We start from the raw sequence: 15518 nt of genomic DNA, 5'->3' as shown, positions 1-15518 counted from the left end.
TATGGTTTAAGAGCTATGTCCACTTTAAGTCATTGAGTATAAATACTTTTAAAATATTTCAAGCCAGATGCAGAAAGAAGATACTTCAAAAATGTTTATTTGTATCTTTAAAATTCAATTGGGATCAAAATCAAATGCATTTTCTTTAAAAAACTACAAACTTTAAAAATAAATGAATAAGTATCATTGGTTTTTTAATTTTAGACGAGATCTTTATCAAGTTCTATTGCAATATTTCAGTTAAGAAACACTAAATATTCATATATGAATAGATTTTCCATGTCCTAAAAACATGTTTGGGTCAAGTAAAAAAAAATTTGGAAAATCTGATAAATAAAGCTAATGATATTCATTGCATTGTCCAATTGTCATAAATTGGATAAAAGTATTCAATATATTTATTAAAAAGTGTATATCACTTCACAATTTTCAAAAATATATTTAATATATTTTAAAAATAATTTTTTGAAAATGGGTTTCAAGTGTTAAATTTCTGCAATGATGATCATTTTGTATGTTAGTCTGTCACACGATTTGTAGGCCTTGGCGTTACATTTGGTTTTTGCTTTTGCTTTTTGCCTTAATTACACCCATATATATATTCATTGTGCCAACTTTTCTTTGCCTAGATAGAGATATACATATAATGGATATATATTTTTTTGTACAGTTTTTTTTCGCATTTCACTTTACATAAGTTGTGTATGAAGCTTTTGCTTTGTGTCTGGTGGTGTTGTACTTTGTGGTGGCTTTCAAGTTGAAGTCGAAGTCGCTCTTGGCTATTGCCGTTTCCTCCGATCTTTTGTGTGGTTTTCCCCCCACTTTTTTTGTTTTTGGCTTGTAAAGTTAGTCGCGCGCCGCATTTTCAAACCAACGGACGTGTGTGTGCGGTGTCTGATGTGTGTTTGGGTATAACAGTTGAGAGAGTGGTGTCTGATATAGGCATAGGAGATACATATGTGGACAGTTTGACAAGCACTGTTTGGTGGTTAATTATTATTATTGCGCAGGCGCTCGTGCTCTTTGGCCAATTTTGTTTTTGTTAAAAATGGGTCTCAACGAATTTGTCTCACTTTTCTATGGTTCATCGCAAAATCTAGATGGCTCCAAAACGGCTTCCATATCAACATATTCATTGCCAAGTGTCGCGGATGTGAAAGAGTTTCGTTTGCAAATGTTAAAAAATCATAAAAATAATGTACAAACCAAAAAATATAATAATTACAAGGATTATCCAAATGAAGTGAAATATGGCAAAAATGTTATAACACCAAATTCTGGTGTTGGCGGTGGAGGAGGAGGTGGTAGTGGCATTGGAGTGGGTGGTGCTGGTGGCGGCGGCGGCGGTGGTGTCAAAAAGTTGCTCAGCAATCACAACAACAACAATAACAACAGTAACGCAAACAACAAAAATTTAAGTGGAAAATCTATCAAAGCGATGCCAGTCACAAGGATACCAACTAAGAAAGCATCTGCCACTGGCACCGATTTGGATCTATATCGTTCATATAACAGAAAATTATCCTCTTCCTCTTGCTGCTCAACATCAACATCTACATCCACTTTGGCATCAACATCAACGTCCGGCACGAATTCATCATCTTTTCTATGGAACTCATTTCGCTTGCCACGTAAACAGAAATCATCTTTGTTAGATCATAAGAAACGGGGTGGAGCAGGAGGAGGAGGAGGAGGAGTCGGCGGAGGAGGAGCTGCAGCATCATCTGCTGGAGTAGCTGCTGCCGCCGGTAAGTGAAGCCAAGGGAAAAATCAATTCTCCATGCCATAAATTGCTAATTCGCTGTAAAGATAGAGAGAGAGAGAGAAAAAAAACACATTATCTCTCTGGCTAGACATCATCTTGTCGTGATTATCATCAGCATAGCCAACTCTGACTCTGACCCATTTCAAGAGCTTCTTGAGAACAATGTTGGGGAAGACTCTTCTTTAATGCCTGGAAGCCAACTTCTTGTTAATAACAAACAAAGAGATGGAGCAGGAGAATGGGAGAGATGCGAATCTTGGGATAGTTTTTAAATTGTTTTGCTTTGACCTATTACCCAAGGCAGAAAACTTTTTTAAACAACTGTTTAAATTATTTACTACTAAAATTGAGAGATTTTTACATGGTGTTGTTTAATGATCAGCAGTTTTTATATTGTCTTTTTGCTTTACCTCGTCACAAGCTGATTTTTATTTATAACTTCATTTTTGTCAAGTAATGGCTTTTTGGCTTAATTGTGAAACACATTTATATATCGAAACCTATACAGTCACTATATAAGCATATATATAGGAGCAATCTATGTCTTAATTACAAAAGTTTTCTGCAGTTTTCGCAAGTCATTTGTGTTAAAGACGTGAGATATCAGATTTTCACAGACACTTGATATTTATTTTGGTTTCCCAATCAAGTTAACAATTCTTTTGCCAAAGTCTACCAAACTCAGTTAACACAAAGAAAATGGTAATTGAATTACTGCCTATGACTAAAAGTTGAGCCAATTAAATTAGAAACTTTAAACTGAAACATTTATTTTTAGTATATTTAAATAAAGTTAATTGCAATTATCAATTACAGTGAAACCTCGATATAACGAATCTGAGGGGGATCGCAAAATTATTCGTTATATCTATTGATTCGCTATAGGTACTGAAATGTAAAACCTTAGTCCTTTCAAGGGACTTAACAAAAAATTCGTTATATTGGGTTTTTCGTTATAACGAAGTTCGTTATATCGAGGTTTCACTGTAATTGTAAACAATCTTTTTTCCATTGTGGTTAGACAAAAGAAAGTGATAAAGAAAATAGCTACCTTTGATTGAAAATTATCAGCCATAAAATTAGAGCTCAAATATTTATTTACCGGCCATCAAATTAGAGCTAAAACATTAATTATTTATAGTACATTTGGGTAACGGTAATTGCAATTAGTATACATCTATTGCTTTATAGTTGTAATGCAAAATAATATTCATTTTAGTTAACAATTTGTTTATTTTCTTGGTAAGAACTCTGTGTAAACTATTTGGAGTATAGTTAGTAAATAGTTTTTGAATCTATATTTAGATGGAGATGGATTAGATGGAGGTCTATCTATTAATATACTTAACTTCAAAGTTTTTGTTTCTATACCCATTTTGAATGCGTTTCATGATCTTCAAAATGATAATCTTGCCAATTAAATGTAGAATATGGTAGATAATTCCTTATCATGGATACGATTCCACCACTATTTCAAAATGGCCTAAATTGGTAATCTGCAATTGAGAATATCAGTTTTTATTTGCAATTTGTGTTGCGCAGTGTAAGTCCATATGATTTGTCATTTGAAATTAGCAAAGTTTTCTGTTAAGATAAGACTAAGCTAACATATTGTCATTTTCATTTGGATAATCAAGAGTCTTTTGACACTTTCCCAACTTTGGATTCTGCGCATGTCCCTCAATTTAGGCGCAACAAGAATATGGCTAGTCCATTCAGAAGAGACAACGGCATGTGTATCTTGTTTGCCGGCCCCTTTGCCACACTCGACTGGACCAAGTATTGATTTTTACCGTCTACAAAAGCTTTTCTAGAATGTCTCTCATCATAATATGCGTGTTTTTAGCAAGTGTGTGTCTGTACTTGGCCACAATTGGATGGCTGTTGTTGGTGCGCTCTGTTTGGGGGCTGTTGTCAACCAACTAAACCCCCCTCCGTTCTTCTCTCAAAAGTAACAATAATAAACAATGACTCATCGCCAGAGCTACCCCAACAACAACAACAAGTCGACTTTCTCAGTCACTTTCTCTCACTGGTAGCATAGCATAAAAGTTGCATAATGTTGTATATATCATGCTTCGTTTTTGTCCTTTGACACACTGACACTCATTAGTTGCCCACGAGAGCTAGGGAGAGAGAGCGACATGCGCAGTTCATTCAAAACTGTTATACACTGCTTGTTTACAGTGACTCCCAAACCGTAAATTCGTTTAGGGACCTTTGAGAACCAGAATGAAGTCAAAGTAAATTGAAAATTAATCTAATTTAAGTTGGATCTTTTAATTTGTTTGTCTATTTAGTTGAGGTGACGTTAAATATACTTAATCAAGGTAACCAAAGCTTAGGTATTTGTTACAGTTGATTTAAATGCACTGAATATAGGAATGAGTATAGCATTAAGGATAGCGACGATCATTATTTTATTATCAAAAAATAAATAGAAACTTGCGATTGAATAACAGCGATTTATGTATCAGTTCTCGAATCATAAAGATATACATTATTTTATATATTTAACCAATATTTTCAATGTAAAATCTACGTAAACAGATAAAAATATATGACTAAGCTTTATTTGTAAAAGAAGTACTTAACTATGCCAAAATATATCATTTCAGTGTATAAACAGAATGTTTTAACCGATTAATATTTGGAGGTCCTCGATGTACATAGATAAATGTTATTTCATTTTTCTCATTCAACATCTTTATTGAAGCAACAATTTAAACGGATGAAAAATTGTGTTTTCTGATGGATAATTTCCTTTTTTTTTTAGTATTTTATAGAGCACAAATGTGTTTATTTTTGGTATATATATTAAAATATATTTTATAGATCTCAAATCTGTTAATGTATATACAAATATTATATTATATTTTTTAATGTACATTTCCTCCCTTTTGAGTTTTGTTTCTTCTTTTGTTTTTTGGCAATTTCAAGTGGTTTTGCTTCGAAAATTTCCAATTTATTGACCAATTTTGCTGCGCATATAAAAATATAAATTTATGTGCCCACCAGCGAAAAAACAATTAAATCTCTCAGTTGCGTTAATTAACGGTATATGGGGGCTGCCTGCCTGCCTGGGAGCTTTTTGAATTTAACAAACTGTGACCACATGTAGCAGACGCCTTTGGCAGGCAGCAGCTGCAGCTAATGAAGTCAAGTGCAGACTTACTCTTTGTGTTAACGGTAATTCAGATCAAATGCAAGACCCAAGCAGCCGCAAACGCAGCCGCAGCATTATTTGTGCAACAAAGCGCAACAAGTTGGGGAAACATCGAAGAGATGCGTCAGAGTAATTTTTGATTGATCCAACTCAACCGACTCTGACTACTCTTCTCAGTCTCAGTCTCAAGTTGCTGCTGCTGTTGTGTAGTGTAACTTGTAGTGATTATTTTTTTGGCCGCTGGCCAAGTTTTATCCGATTGCTGCTGGTCACTCGAACATACAATGGGCGTAGGCTAGCGCAATCACATTAGCATATCGAAAGAGATAAGCAAACTGGGACTAATGTTGTTGAGCTACTTGCATTGAACTTGCAACAAGTGAACAACCAACTGTATGCAACCTTGGTTAGACTGCTTGGTGGTCATAATTAAGGTCGTGTGCCTGTTTCTTCCATTGGAAGTGTGTCGTTGTGAAATCGAACAACAATTAAGTACAAGTAAAAAAAAAATAAGCAAAAACATTAAACTTTAGGAAACTTTAGTTTTTAATGCATAGTAAAATTTACTTCAACTTTAATAAGATTAAAAATGGAAAACTCTAGCTATTTGAAAAGGTTATCCCTCTAAGACATGAGTGATATTTTTTAAAATAGTTAATACTCACCAGTTTTTAAATCTTTTTCGAAAAGTAATTAAGTTTAAATAGTTCAATTCGTTTATTCCCAACCAAAAAATAATTATTAATTTTTAAAAAACTCGCAGTTTTGATTATTTGTCAAAATTCTATATGACAATCAATTAAAAACTGTCAAGGCTTAGAGGGTTAATACATATTATACGTTTCCCTCAACTGTTTTGAAATAGTCAAAGGACACATAAACTATACAGCTTAGTTACAATTTTTCAGCATAATCAAGAGAATATCAATTTTTTAAGTGACATACTAACTTTTTGAGATATAGCTAATATTTCCTAAGCATCTGACAAAGTTCCTTAAAAATTTTATGTTTATTATTAAATTGTAAAAGCCTTGGCTCTCATTTTATTCCAATTAGGTACACAGATATTATAAAGTCATGTTGTAAATTTGGAAAAATGAACCTTAAAAGCAAAGTTTTTTGCCAAAAGTTTTGAAATTAAATACTCTTACATATCTTGTTTAAAAGATAATGTCCTTGAATATAGCTGAAAAGGCCAAAGGCTAACAGCTCACATCAAATTTATCGTAAATTACTATATTCAAAATAAAAACTTTCTTTGAAAAGTAAATATTTACTTATTTGTTGAGTATTTTTTCAAGTGTAATTTCTTATATTTCCACAAGAAAATTAGAGAATTTAAATATGATGTCAGCTAGAGAAAGAAGCGACTATCTTCTGGCGACATTCAGATGCAATATGGCGAAGCAGAGTCTGTCATTCCAAGCATTCCTAAAGAGGAGGTCACTTAATTGTTATAGCAAGCGAGCGAGTGAAGGGGGCGTATGCGTAATATTATATTTTACACCAAACAAAGAGACTCGAGAAATAAGAATCAAGTGAAAGAGTAGAGAGAGTGGGTGGGTTGTATATGGGTGTGTGTGGGTGTGTGTGTGTGTGTGTGTGTGTGTATTTCTGTCAAATTAATGACCCAAACATAACTCAAAATTTAATGCTTACCACAAAATCATAGACAGCTGTTGTTTTTGCTACTGCTACAACGCACACAACGCATTTTCGTGGTTTAACTCAAAACAACAACAACAATAGTAATAATATATAAATAATTATTATACTTATGGGGCCATGCCATCCATGGCCTAGTGAACTTGTCAACGAGTGTTAATTGCGCGTCCGCAAGTGGGCAAGTGGAAAGAAAGACAGCCAGGGTAGACGTCTCTCCAACTAGTCAGAGAGGGAGGGAGGAGGGGACATTTGTAAAAATTAAATATATTGTATGTGTTAAATCGTCTCGCATATATATACATGAGTAAGTCCAAGCACGAAGTGTCGCCACATATTGGCAAATGGGCGAAAGACTCAAATACAAGTCTAAATGGAGAGAGAGAAGTAATAATAAATTATTCAATTTTCCAACACGCACAATTCCATGGAATTATTATTAAAATTATAACGCACTGCGGGGGGTTGCCTACTGAAGTTTCTGTCTATGCCCAGGCCATAACAAAGTGAATTGCCAAAACAATAATGATTTAAATTTTGCTCCTCAGTGGAAATTTCCATGGAGTAGAGACTTCTCTTGAGAGTTAAGACACAAAGCACTGTGAAATTATGTTTAAATTAATCAAAATTTTTGCGTAAAAAAACAAAATTATCATAAAAACTATCAAATTTCCACAAACTCAATTTGAATTCTATAGTTTCTTTCTATTATACGCTATGAAGATTATTCTCACAGTATGTTTCAATTAATTAAGGTTTTTTTTGTGTTGATTAAATTATGATTTGGAAAGATTTACGAATGGCTCCAAACAAATTTAATAGCCAACTTCATAGACCCAAAACCATTTTTCGCTAGATTTTTAAAGACAATACATACAAAATATTTTAAGTTACGCAACAGGAAATCAAGTTAATCAAGTAATCAAGAAGTCAGATAATATATCCTAAAAGAAATATATATTCAGACAGCATATTTAAGATATTTGCCAGATATGTATACGACTATATGTAAGGCTTTTTATGGATATACATATTCATTCCAAAAGTTTAAGACTAATTCTTTACTTCTTAAATAGCTTTTAAGTAAAGTAATGTTGGAAATCCCCAAACAATTTTTCTTTCAGTGTATATGCCTCTTTGTTGCCTTTGGCGATCGTGATATTAATCCACCATATGGTGAAATCGACGCCACAATTAGCAAAATGCTCGTCGTATTTTGTATAGAGCGCGCGCCCCTTTAATTTATTTTTTTTGAGAATTAAATTCATTAACAGCAGTTTATGTTTAGAACTTTGTGAGTCCGTACACATAGTTTTTTGTGGTCGTCCGTCGTCATTTTCGGCGCGCTGTTTTGTGAATAGAATTCGAAATTGATTTTCGATAGAAAAATGTTTCGCAGTGCAGAAATTAACCCGTGAAAAGGTCATTAAACATGCCCCAAGTGAGATTGTCCCAAGCAATTAAAATCGAATTGTCATGCAGTCGTTAATTGAGTGAAAGAGTCGCCCTGTGTGTGTGTGCGAAATTCAAACAAATAGAGCGGAAGTGCACTAAAGAGCCACCCTGTGTGTGTGCGCTAGTATGGAGCATAAAGTGGGCGGCGTAAATATTGATTTGTTGGCAAATGAAATTATGAATTCATCTAATGAGTTTCTTCTTCAGACCTGTGATTATGAGAATGCCGACGATGAGGGCATTGGCGGTGAGTTGTTCTTCTTCTTGGCAAAAATGCATTTTGCGGATCTTCAAAGACTTTCTAACCGGTTTTAACTTGATCAACATTTTGCGTCGCATTTTTCAATTTTAAGCTTACTTAATATTCATTACGTCTACACAAAATCACATAGAAAAACACACATGTTCATATGTTGGATGACGTATGACCTAGAACTTTTTGCCACACATCAAAAAACATTATTTTGGCATTAGATATTTTATTACTCTATCTCAAATGAGGTATATTTCATACTAAATGTTATATGAAAGTGTACAAAACGTAAGGCAAATTCTTTTGAATTTAAAGAGATTTTTACGTTTGTTTATCGACAGCAATAAAAATATTAAAATTTACTCACAAAATTATGTGTTAGCGTTTGTTTATATTCAGAGCTTTTGATTTTAGGTCAATTTTTTTTTTAATTAACTTTGAAGTTCTTTTGGGTATATACAGCAATATAATGTCATAATCGTAGCTGCTCATTCCAAAGATTAATTATCTTTTTTTATTAGTTTATTCCTTATAAGAATACTTAAATATATATTTTTAATATTTATGTTTTTGAAATTGAATGATGATTGACGACTTTCTCTTCTATAGTCTTTCTGATCTCTAGTCTAGTCTAGTGGTTTAATGTTAACAAAACTTGGAATCGCTGAATATTATGTGAAGTTTTGGTATATCATATTAAAATTTTGAATGAGAATTTCAATACATTGTTTTACCATAAATTCATTTTCTTTATCGGAGACAATTTATAATCACGGAAAAGGTTAGATTATAAATCGTCTAAGTTCATGAATAAAGTTCAGTAAGGCGTTTGCTAAGTCTTCTTAAATTTTTAAAGAAAATTTCTTAATTAAAATATTTAATAGCATAATGTCCGACCTAATCTAACGTATTCATTATTAAAGCACACTACAAATTTGCATTAAGTAATATATTTTGAATATGCAATAAAGTGCATCATCCCATTCAATTGCCTCCTCTTTCTCGGTTTACTCAATATGTTTTGTGGCCACGAAAAAGAAAATATACTGAATATATATGTATATACACAAATGAAAACCCAATAGACACATTCGCTACTCTTGGTCTACAATTTATCTAAAAATAAGCATTAGAACTTGTGCCAAAAACAAAAATCGGTGAAAAAACAAGAAAGAGAAAAAGAAAAAAAAGGAACACGATAAGAAAAACAAATGAAAAATTGCGCCAAGCACAAGCACAGCAGGCGGCAACACTGACCTTGAGAAAAGTCTCTCCAAAAGAGACATTTTTCACAACATTTTCATATACTACGTATATATGTGTGTGTGTGTGTGTGTGTATCTCGAATTGAATACAATAGCCCATACGGTTCGTCCTTTGATACGTGTCTTTCAACAGAATCTCAAGCATATCATAAAGAGTTGGCCTTTTGTTTTTGTGATTGACATTCAACAGAATCAATCGATGGGGGCATAAATGAAATATACATCCTGTCCTCGAAAAAGTTTTCTCCCCAATGGGCTCTGGCCTGATTTTTCATTTGTTTTTTTGCTTCAGACGTTTGTTTTATTAGTTTTTCTTCTTTATGTGTCAATGTTTACAATGTGAATTTTGTTTACGATAATCGAAATGCCTGCCCGCCGGTTGCATTTAAGTTCTCTTATATACACAAAAATCATATATGGGACATAACATGCAGTTTAATAACGAATGGATTGGTAGCTAAGTATACTTTAAACTGTCAAAGTTTGAAAATTTATTGAAGAAAATTTATTGCCGCAGACAATGGAGAACAATTTTTTTTTGTTCTATATGAAAAATAACAAATTTTCTGATGATTTATGCGAAAAAATGAGTTCTTGAGGAGTGCGCTTCGAATAACAAACAAGTTGAAAAGATAAAACCTTTGATCAAAGTTGTATCTCTTACTTATAAATTGAAAACAAAATATAGACAAAAGTTTATCTGAACCTGAAATGCTACTATCTTTAAATGTGTATTTAAATTTCTAAATTTAAGTTTCTATTTTAAAAATTATGAAAATAGAAGATTTTCTTTCTATATATTTTTTTGAGTCTTATCAAACCAAAACTTAACTTTAGATGTGACTCATAGGAACTAATAAAGTCTTTGATTGATTAGTGGACATTTTTCTCATGTCCAATATTTTAAAACTTTTTTAAAAAGTAAAGTAATATTTTTTGCCAATGATATTTTTTATTAACTGAAAATATTCTCTATAGAAGTAGAGAACATTTAATCAAAAAGGCAATGCGTTGATGTAAAACTATAACGATCCATTTTTCTTCACACATTTTTATGCAAACCAAATGCCTTTTAATCTAACTTTAACTTTTTGCAAAAATATTAAACTCATTCTTAAAATTTTTAGTCTCAAAAAGATACAAAAAATCCAAGTCTAAAGCTAGGTAATTGTTTTTTGTGGGGTTTTCCTCACTGCCTTCACTTGTTCGCTCACTCACTCACTCATTCATTCATGTATTCAATGAATTCGGACTTCGGTCAGCCTCAGAGCTCATAATGACGGTTTGGGTTTGGGTTTGAGTTTGGGTTTTGGCTTTTGGGTTTCAATTTCAACTAAAAACTCGACATGTGACAACCTCGTCGCTGTGGCACAGTGGGTTGAAAGATGCCTGACACCGACTGCAATGGCTGGACCGAGCGTTCACTGTGCACTCATGCGGCGAGAGCATTGCATTTGGGCGACAGCACTGCGAAATAATTGAAATTCCAAAATATCATATTTGGCATTAGGCAGGTCTCCTTTCCTCTCTCTCTCTGTCTGTCTCTCGGTGTGCGTTTGGAAGTTGTTTTGTTGTTTTTTGGTATAGGCTTAACCTGTCTTAACCCATGGCGACCCACAAAGCGTAATTAAAAAAATGTGCAACTAAAAAACAAAAACAGTCCGCCTGGTAAATGGCATTTCAATTAAATGCGAGCAACAAATAAAATAACAAAAAACAAAAAAACACTTGAAACTGGACATGGACATAGTTTTTCTTTCCCCCCTCCTCATTCCTCGCTTTTTCATGTGTCTGTTTTTCTGTTTTGTTTGACGCTTAGGTTGAACTTTAATTGCAATTTAACTGCAAATTGCTTGGGTACGATCAGATGGATCCAAAGAGGGGAGAGTGGGGAAGGCAGACGTCTTCTGTTTGTAGGCGTCAATAAACCAAGTCAAGTGGCTCACATCCAAATCTCAGCTAAATTGCTCAAGATGTGATATATATACGTATGAGTTATGAGTATATTCTAAATTCCATTCAATCTGATAAGACAAATAGTTCAAACTCAAATCATTTTAGGTAAATTGCCAAGTGTGAGTGTAGAAGAAATAGAAAATTATGAATGAACATGCCTAAATAATCTAAGTGGAAAATACTCAACCTCCTAATGAAAATATTAAAAAGGAAAACAATTTGAAGAAATTATGTAGAAATAAACATTTGATTCAATACATTTATAAGAATTGTATATATTTAATATTTTCAAATTGATTTTGATTCACTTTTTTAAGCATTTTCGTTTCTTTTTTGTTTTTTAAAACAAAGACTGTGGTCTAAAATTTAAGACTCATTTTCATGTAATTTTTAATCAGACCTCAATGGCAAGTTGAAGAATAAACCATGGCATAAATTAGACGTATTTTCTTAGATCTATTTAAATCGTATTCTTTTTCGTTTGGGAAAATCCACGCGTCTTCCCTGACAACACTTTTCACACCAAAAAAAGCGAAAAAAGAAAAACCGAAATGTTCTCAATGAAAACACCCGCTAAGCTGAGTTTTTCCCCCCATAGGGTCGTAAAAATCCCGGCAAAAGTAGTAAAAGGCAAAGAAAAATGGAAACTATAACTACTGAGGTGGTCGGTTTTCGTTGGTCATAAAATTTTCACTTGCTGTGAGTATGACATTCCCACCTAACCCCTAGAGAGAGTGAGAGAGAGAGAGAGAGAGGGAGAGAGAAAGCGACAACTTGTTGGGCAGAGGTCGTGAGAAAATCGAAAATGGGAAATCACATTGCAGAGTGCGAGTTCAGCTCAGGAGAAGGAGGAGGATTCATTCTGTATTCTGGTAGAGTATTTTTGGCCTTGCAATTAATTAGTCGTAGCTAATGTCATTTAATCGCCTAATTGCCAAAAAGAAAAGGAAATTTTCCGCCTGTCGTGTGCCAGACGCGCCTCATCTCACCTGCTGTCGTGTGTCAGGGCCAAGGTTTTCTTTTTTTTTTTGTCGTCTCACTTTTATTAATAATTGCCAAGGAATTGCTTCTCGGAATTATAGCTAGGAAAAAGCAACAACACAAATATTGCATTATATAAGAAAAGTATGAGGAAATCGGTGTATGGACGCATAATGCACCAAGACAAGTCAACTATCCGATCAACTTTGCTGTTGTGTCTCTTGTAGTCATTAAAGATTACACAATTTGTGGGTAAAGCGGTTTTAACCAAGTCCAGTTTCATTCAGCGGTTGTCGCCAAACTGTCAAGCCATTCGTGTAACGCTAATTGAGTTAATGGACTTGATTTGAATTTGCAGTTGATAACAAAACAGGTGGGATTACACGACATATTGATAGATGCTACAAATTTTACAAGATAAAAATACTGTTGAGTTTAGAAAAAAACTCGATTGATACGTCCTGATTTTAATGATTGCACTAAAACAATTTTTATTTATTTTTTTTGCCAATTGATACTAGCAAAAGAAAATTCTGCTTAAATACTTAAATGATCCTTTAACAAACAATTTATCTAAATATGTGATATAATTTAGAAAGAAATTTTACACAATTTTCAGTGATTTTAAATTCATACATTCGATTGAAATATTTGTAATATTTGACTCTTTTCTTATACCACATTGTCTGCATTTTTGGCTTAAAAAACTACCTTAAGGATCAGAATAAGACCTTAACATTTGATGACTGATATATTGGTATACAAATAAATTTCAATCTCCATTGAGTCTTTTGGGACTTTGTAACCTAATTGAAGCTTTGAAGAAAGTTTACCTTTTCTGCTGTAGTTTGTGGCACGACTTAATATAGAAGTACATTTTTTTTTTTGGTTTTGCTTACAAAAAATACTCTTATTTATATCATTTTATCCCGACCTACACGTTTGTAGAAAACTCAGCAAGAGTTTCCATTTTAGTGAACATTTTCTGGGTACTTTTTATCGTAGTAAATCTCAGTCGTTGATTTCTTTTAAGAAATGTAAAATTAAATTGTCTTTCCTACCAAATTAGTAACAAAAAGTAACAACAAAAGTACAATTAACAAGTATAAATGTTTTATTATGAACTCACTTTCATTTTTATACATTGCAAAACAAGGCGATATCCTAGATCATTTTAATCTTCCAAAGTTTGAATGATCGTAAATTTTTCGGTTAGATTTGCTTTTGATCTATTAAATAATTTTATATTTATTTTATATTATTTATTAGATTATCTGTGATAGTCATTTAAAGCAAAAAATATCGAAAGAGTCTTAGGATAAATCATTTTGGGAAAAGGATAAATAGTTCATTTCTTTGGCTACTGACTATCCCTAAATTAGGTTTACTTTATCAAACTACGAATATATCTCATGGAAGTGGTTAAAATCTAAGTAAATCATTCAATTGTCCATGTGTAGCAGGAAGCAATGACTTAACTTTGCAGCATTTCATTTTTTGTAGTGAATTCCCATTTGTCAAAGTTATTTAAAAAATCATTTCAAATTTTACATGAAAAAGGCGATTGTTTGGTAACACCACCCAGACCCGCCCAATCCTTAAAGTAAAACCTGCCAAAGATGCCCAGGTAAAGGCCGGAAGAAAAGGCAACTCAAACAGTATTTGTCTTCTCCATGGTAGAGTGACAATTTTTTATGTGTGTATATAAAATATTTTATACCATAACCAGAAGCAACGCATTGATTATGGTCTTCAGCAGCAAACAAACACAGCAACAACAACAATAATAACAACAACATCATCGTGAACATCAGTGAACAACGGCAACAACAGCAACTTGTTGAGGAAATTGTATAAATTATGGTCCGACATTCGATCAAAGCAACAAATCAGCGGTTACTGAACTCTTTCCAAGCCCCCAAAAGAGAGTTTTGCGGTTTGGTTTCTGGTTTGAAGCTCTACAGCTTGTCAAGGCCAATTTGTTTTGGCCACAACGCATCCTTCATTCATTAATTGAAGACATATAGTTAGTTGTCAGCCTCCTCTCTGACCTATGGGTGGGACTCCGACACTTACAGCTAATCGTGAAGTTTGCTAATGATCATAATAATAATGATGATGATGATGGTGATGCTTTCCCTTTTGTTGCGGTTTCCATCTTCTTCTTTCTTGTTGTCATTTGCCAATTACTCATTCACTTGTAAATGACTCATAAGTCATTTTGTTAGTTGGCTCATCATCTCAGCATGATGTTACTACTGACAAGAGTCTTACGCCTGCCTAGCTAAATACACCATAACTTTCCCTTTATATAACTTAATGATTATGTCATATTTATTAAAAAAATACTTATTTGTTTTATCTCTTTTGCAGAATCCCTGCGTTCCGGCGTTGATCAGACCGAATTGCAAGAGCTGCTACCAGCTAAACAGCAAAATGACAGCTCAACGCCAAGAGATTCAAAACGCGCTTCAATTAGCAATGAATTGCATTGCATTTGTGGTGCAGAAGTCGGTTGCAATTGCCTCCAGACAGAAGCCAAGGTGAAGAGATGTGAAACACCGCCCAGAGAAACAGCCATTGAAGGCGAAACCATTCAGCTCAATAATGATAATGATGATGGAGACAAAAATAAAGAAAATCTACAGGAGGATTCTAAATTTAATACTAGTACAAATGAGGTAAGAAAATGCTTAAAAGTGTATCTAAGTGATAATAAGGAAAACATTGAAAAGTTTCAAAAATGGAGTTACAAATTCTAGAGTAAAACTCTTTTATATATTCAATTTTAATTTTGAAACCGGTTTGAAAAACACAAAGTTTCTAGTCTTGTTGTTATATCGTCTTTAGATATCAATGATTTGAAAACGAAAAGTTTTTCTCTGTATTTTCGAAATATATTTAGATGTTTTATAGATTTCATTCTCAGACATCGTCGTCGTCTTTTAAACTTGTAACTCTTCCTAAAGAGTCATTGCGTTGAATCTCACCTAACTAAATTAACTATTATAATTA

General features: G+C 33.2%; 1 protein-coding gene across 1 annotated transcript in view; it reads left to right on the top strand.

The window, feature by feature from the left end:
* LOC26528776 (serine-rich adhesin for platelets) overlaps positions 1-15265 on the top strand; it is a 113080-nt gene extending 97815 nt beyond the window's left edge. Inside the window, exon 6 of the mRNA XM_015178405.3 lies at positions 14877-15265. Within this exon, the coding sequence (XP_015033891.2) occupies positions 14877-15265 (389 nt within the window). The remainder of the gene's footprint in view (positions 1-14876) is intronic.
* Positions 15266-15518: the final 253 nt, after the last annotated feature.

Source organism: Drosophila willistoni (genome assembly GCF_018902025.1).
Source record: "Drosophila willistoni isolate 14030-0811.24 chromosome 2R unlocalized genomic scaffold, UCI_dwil_1.1 Seg167, whole genome shotgun sequence".
In the NCBI taxonomy this organism is placed as follows: domain Eukaryota; kingdom Metazoa; phylum Arthropoda; class Insecta; order Diptera; family Drosophilidae; genus Drosophila; species Drosophila willistoni.
The sequence above is the reverse complement of the archived record's forward strand: the minus strand, read 5'-3'. Positions and strand labels throughout refer to the sequence as shown.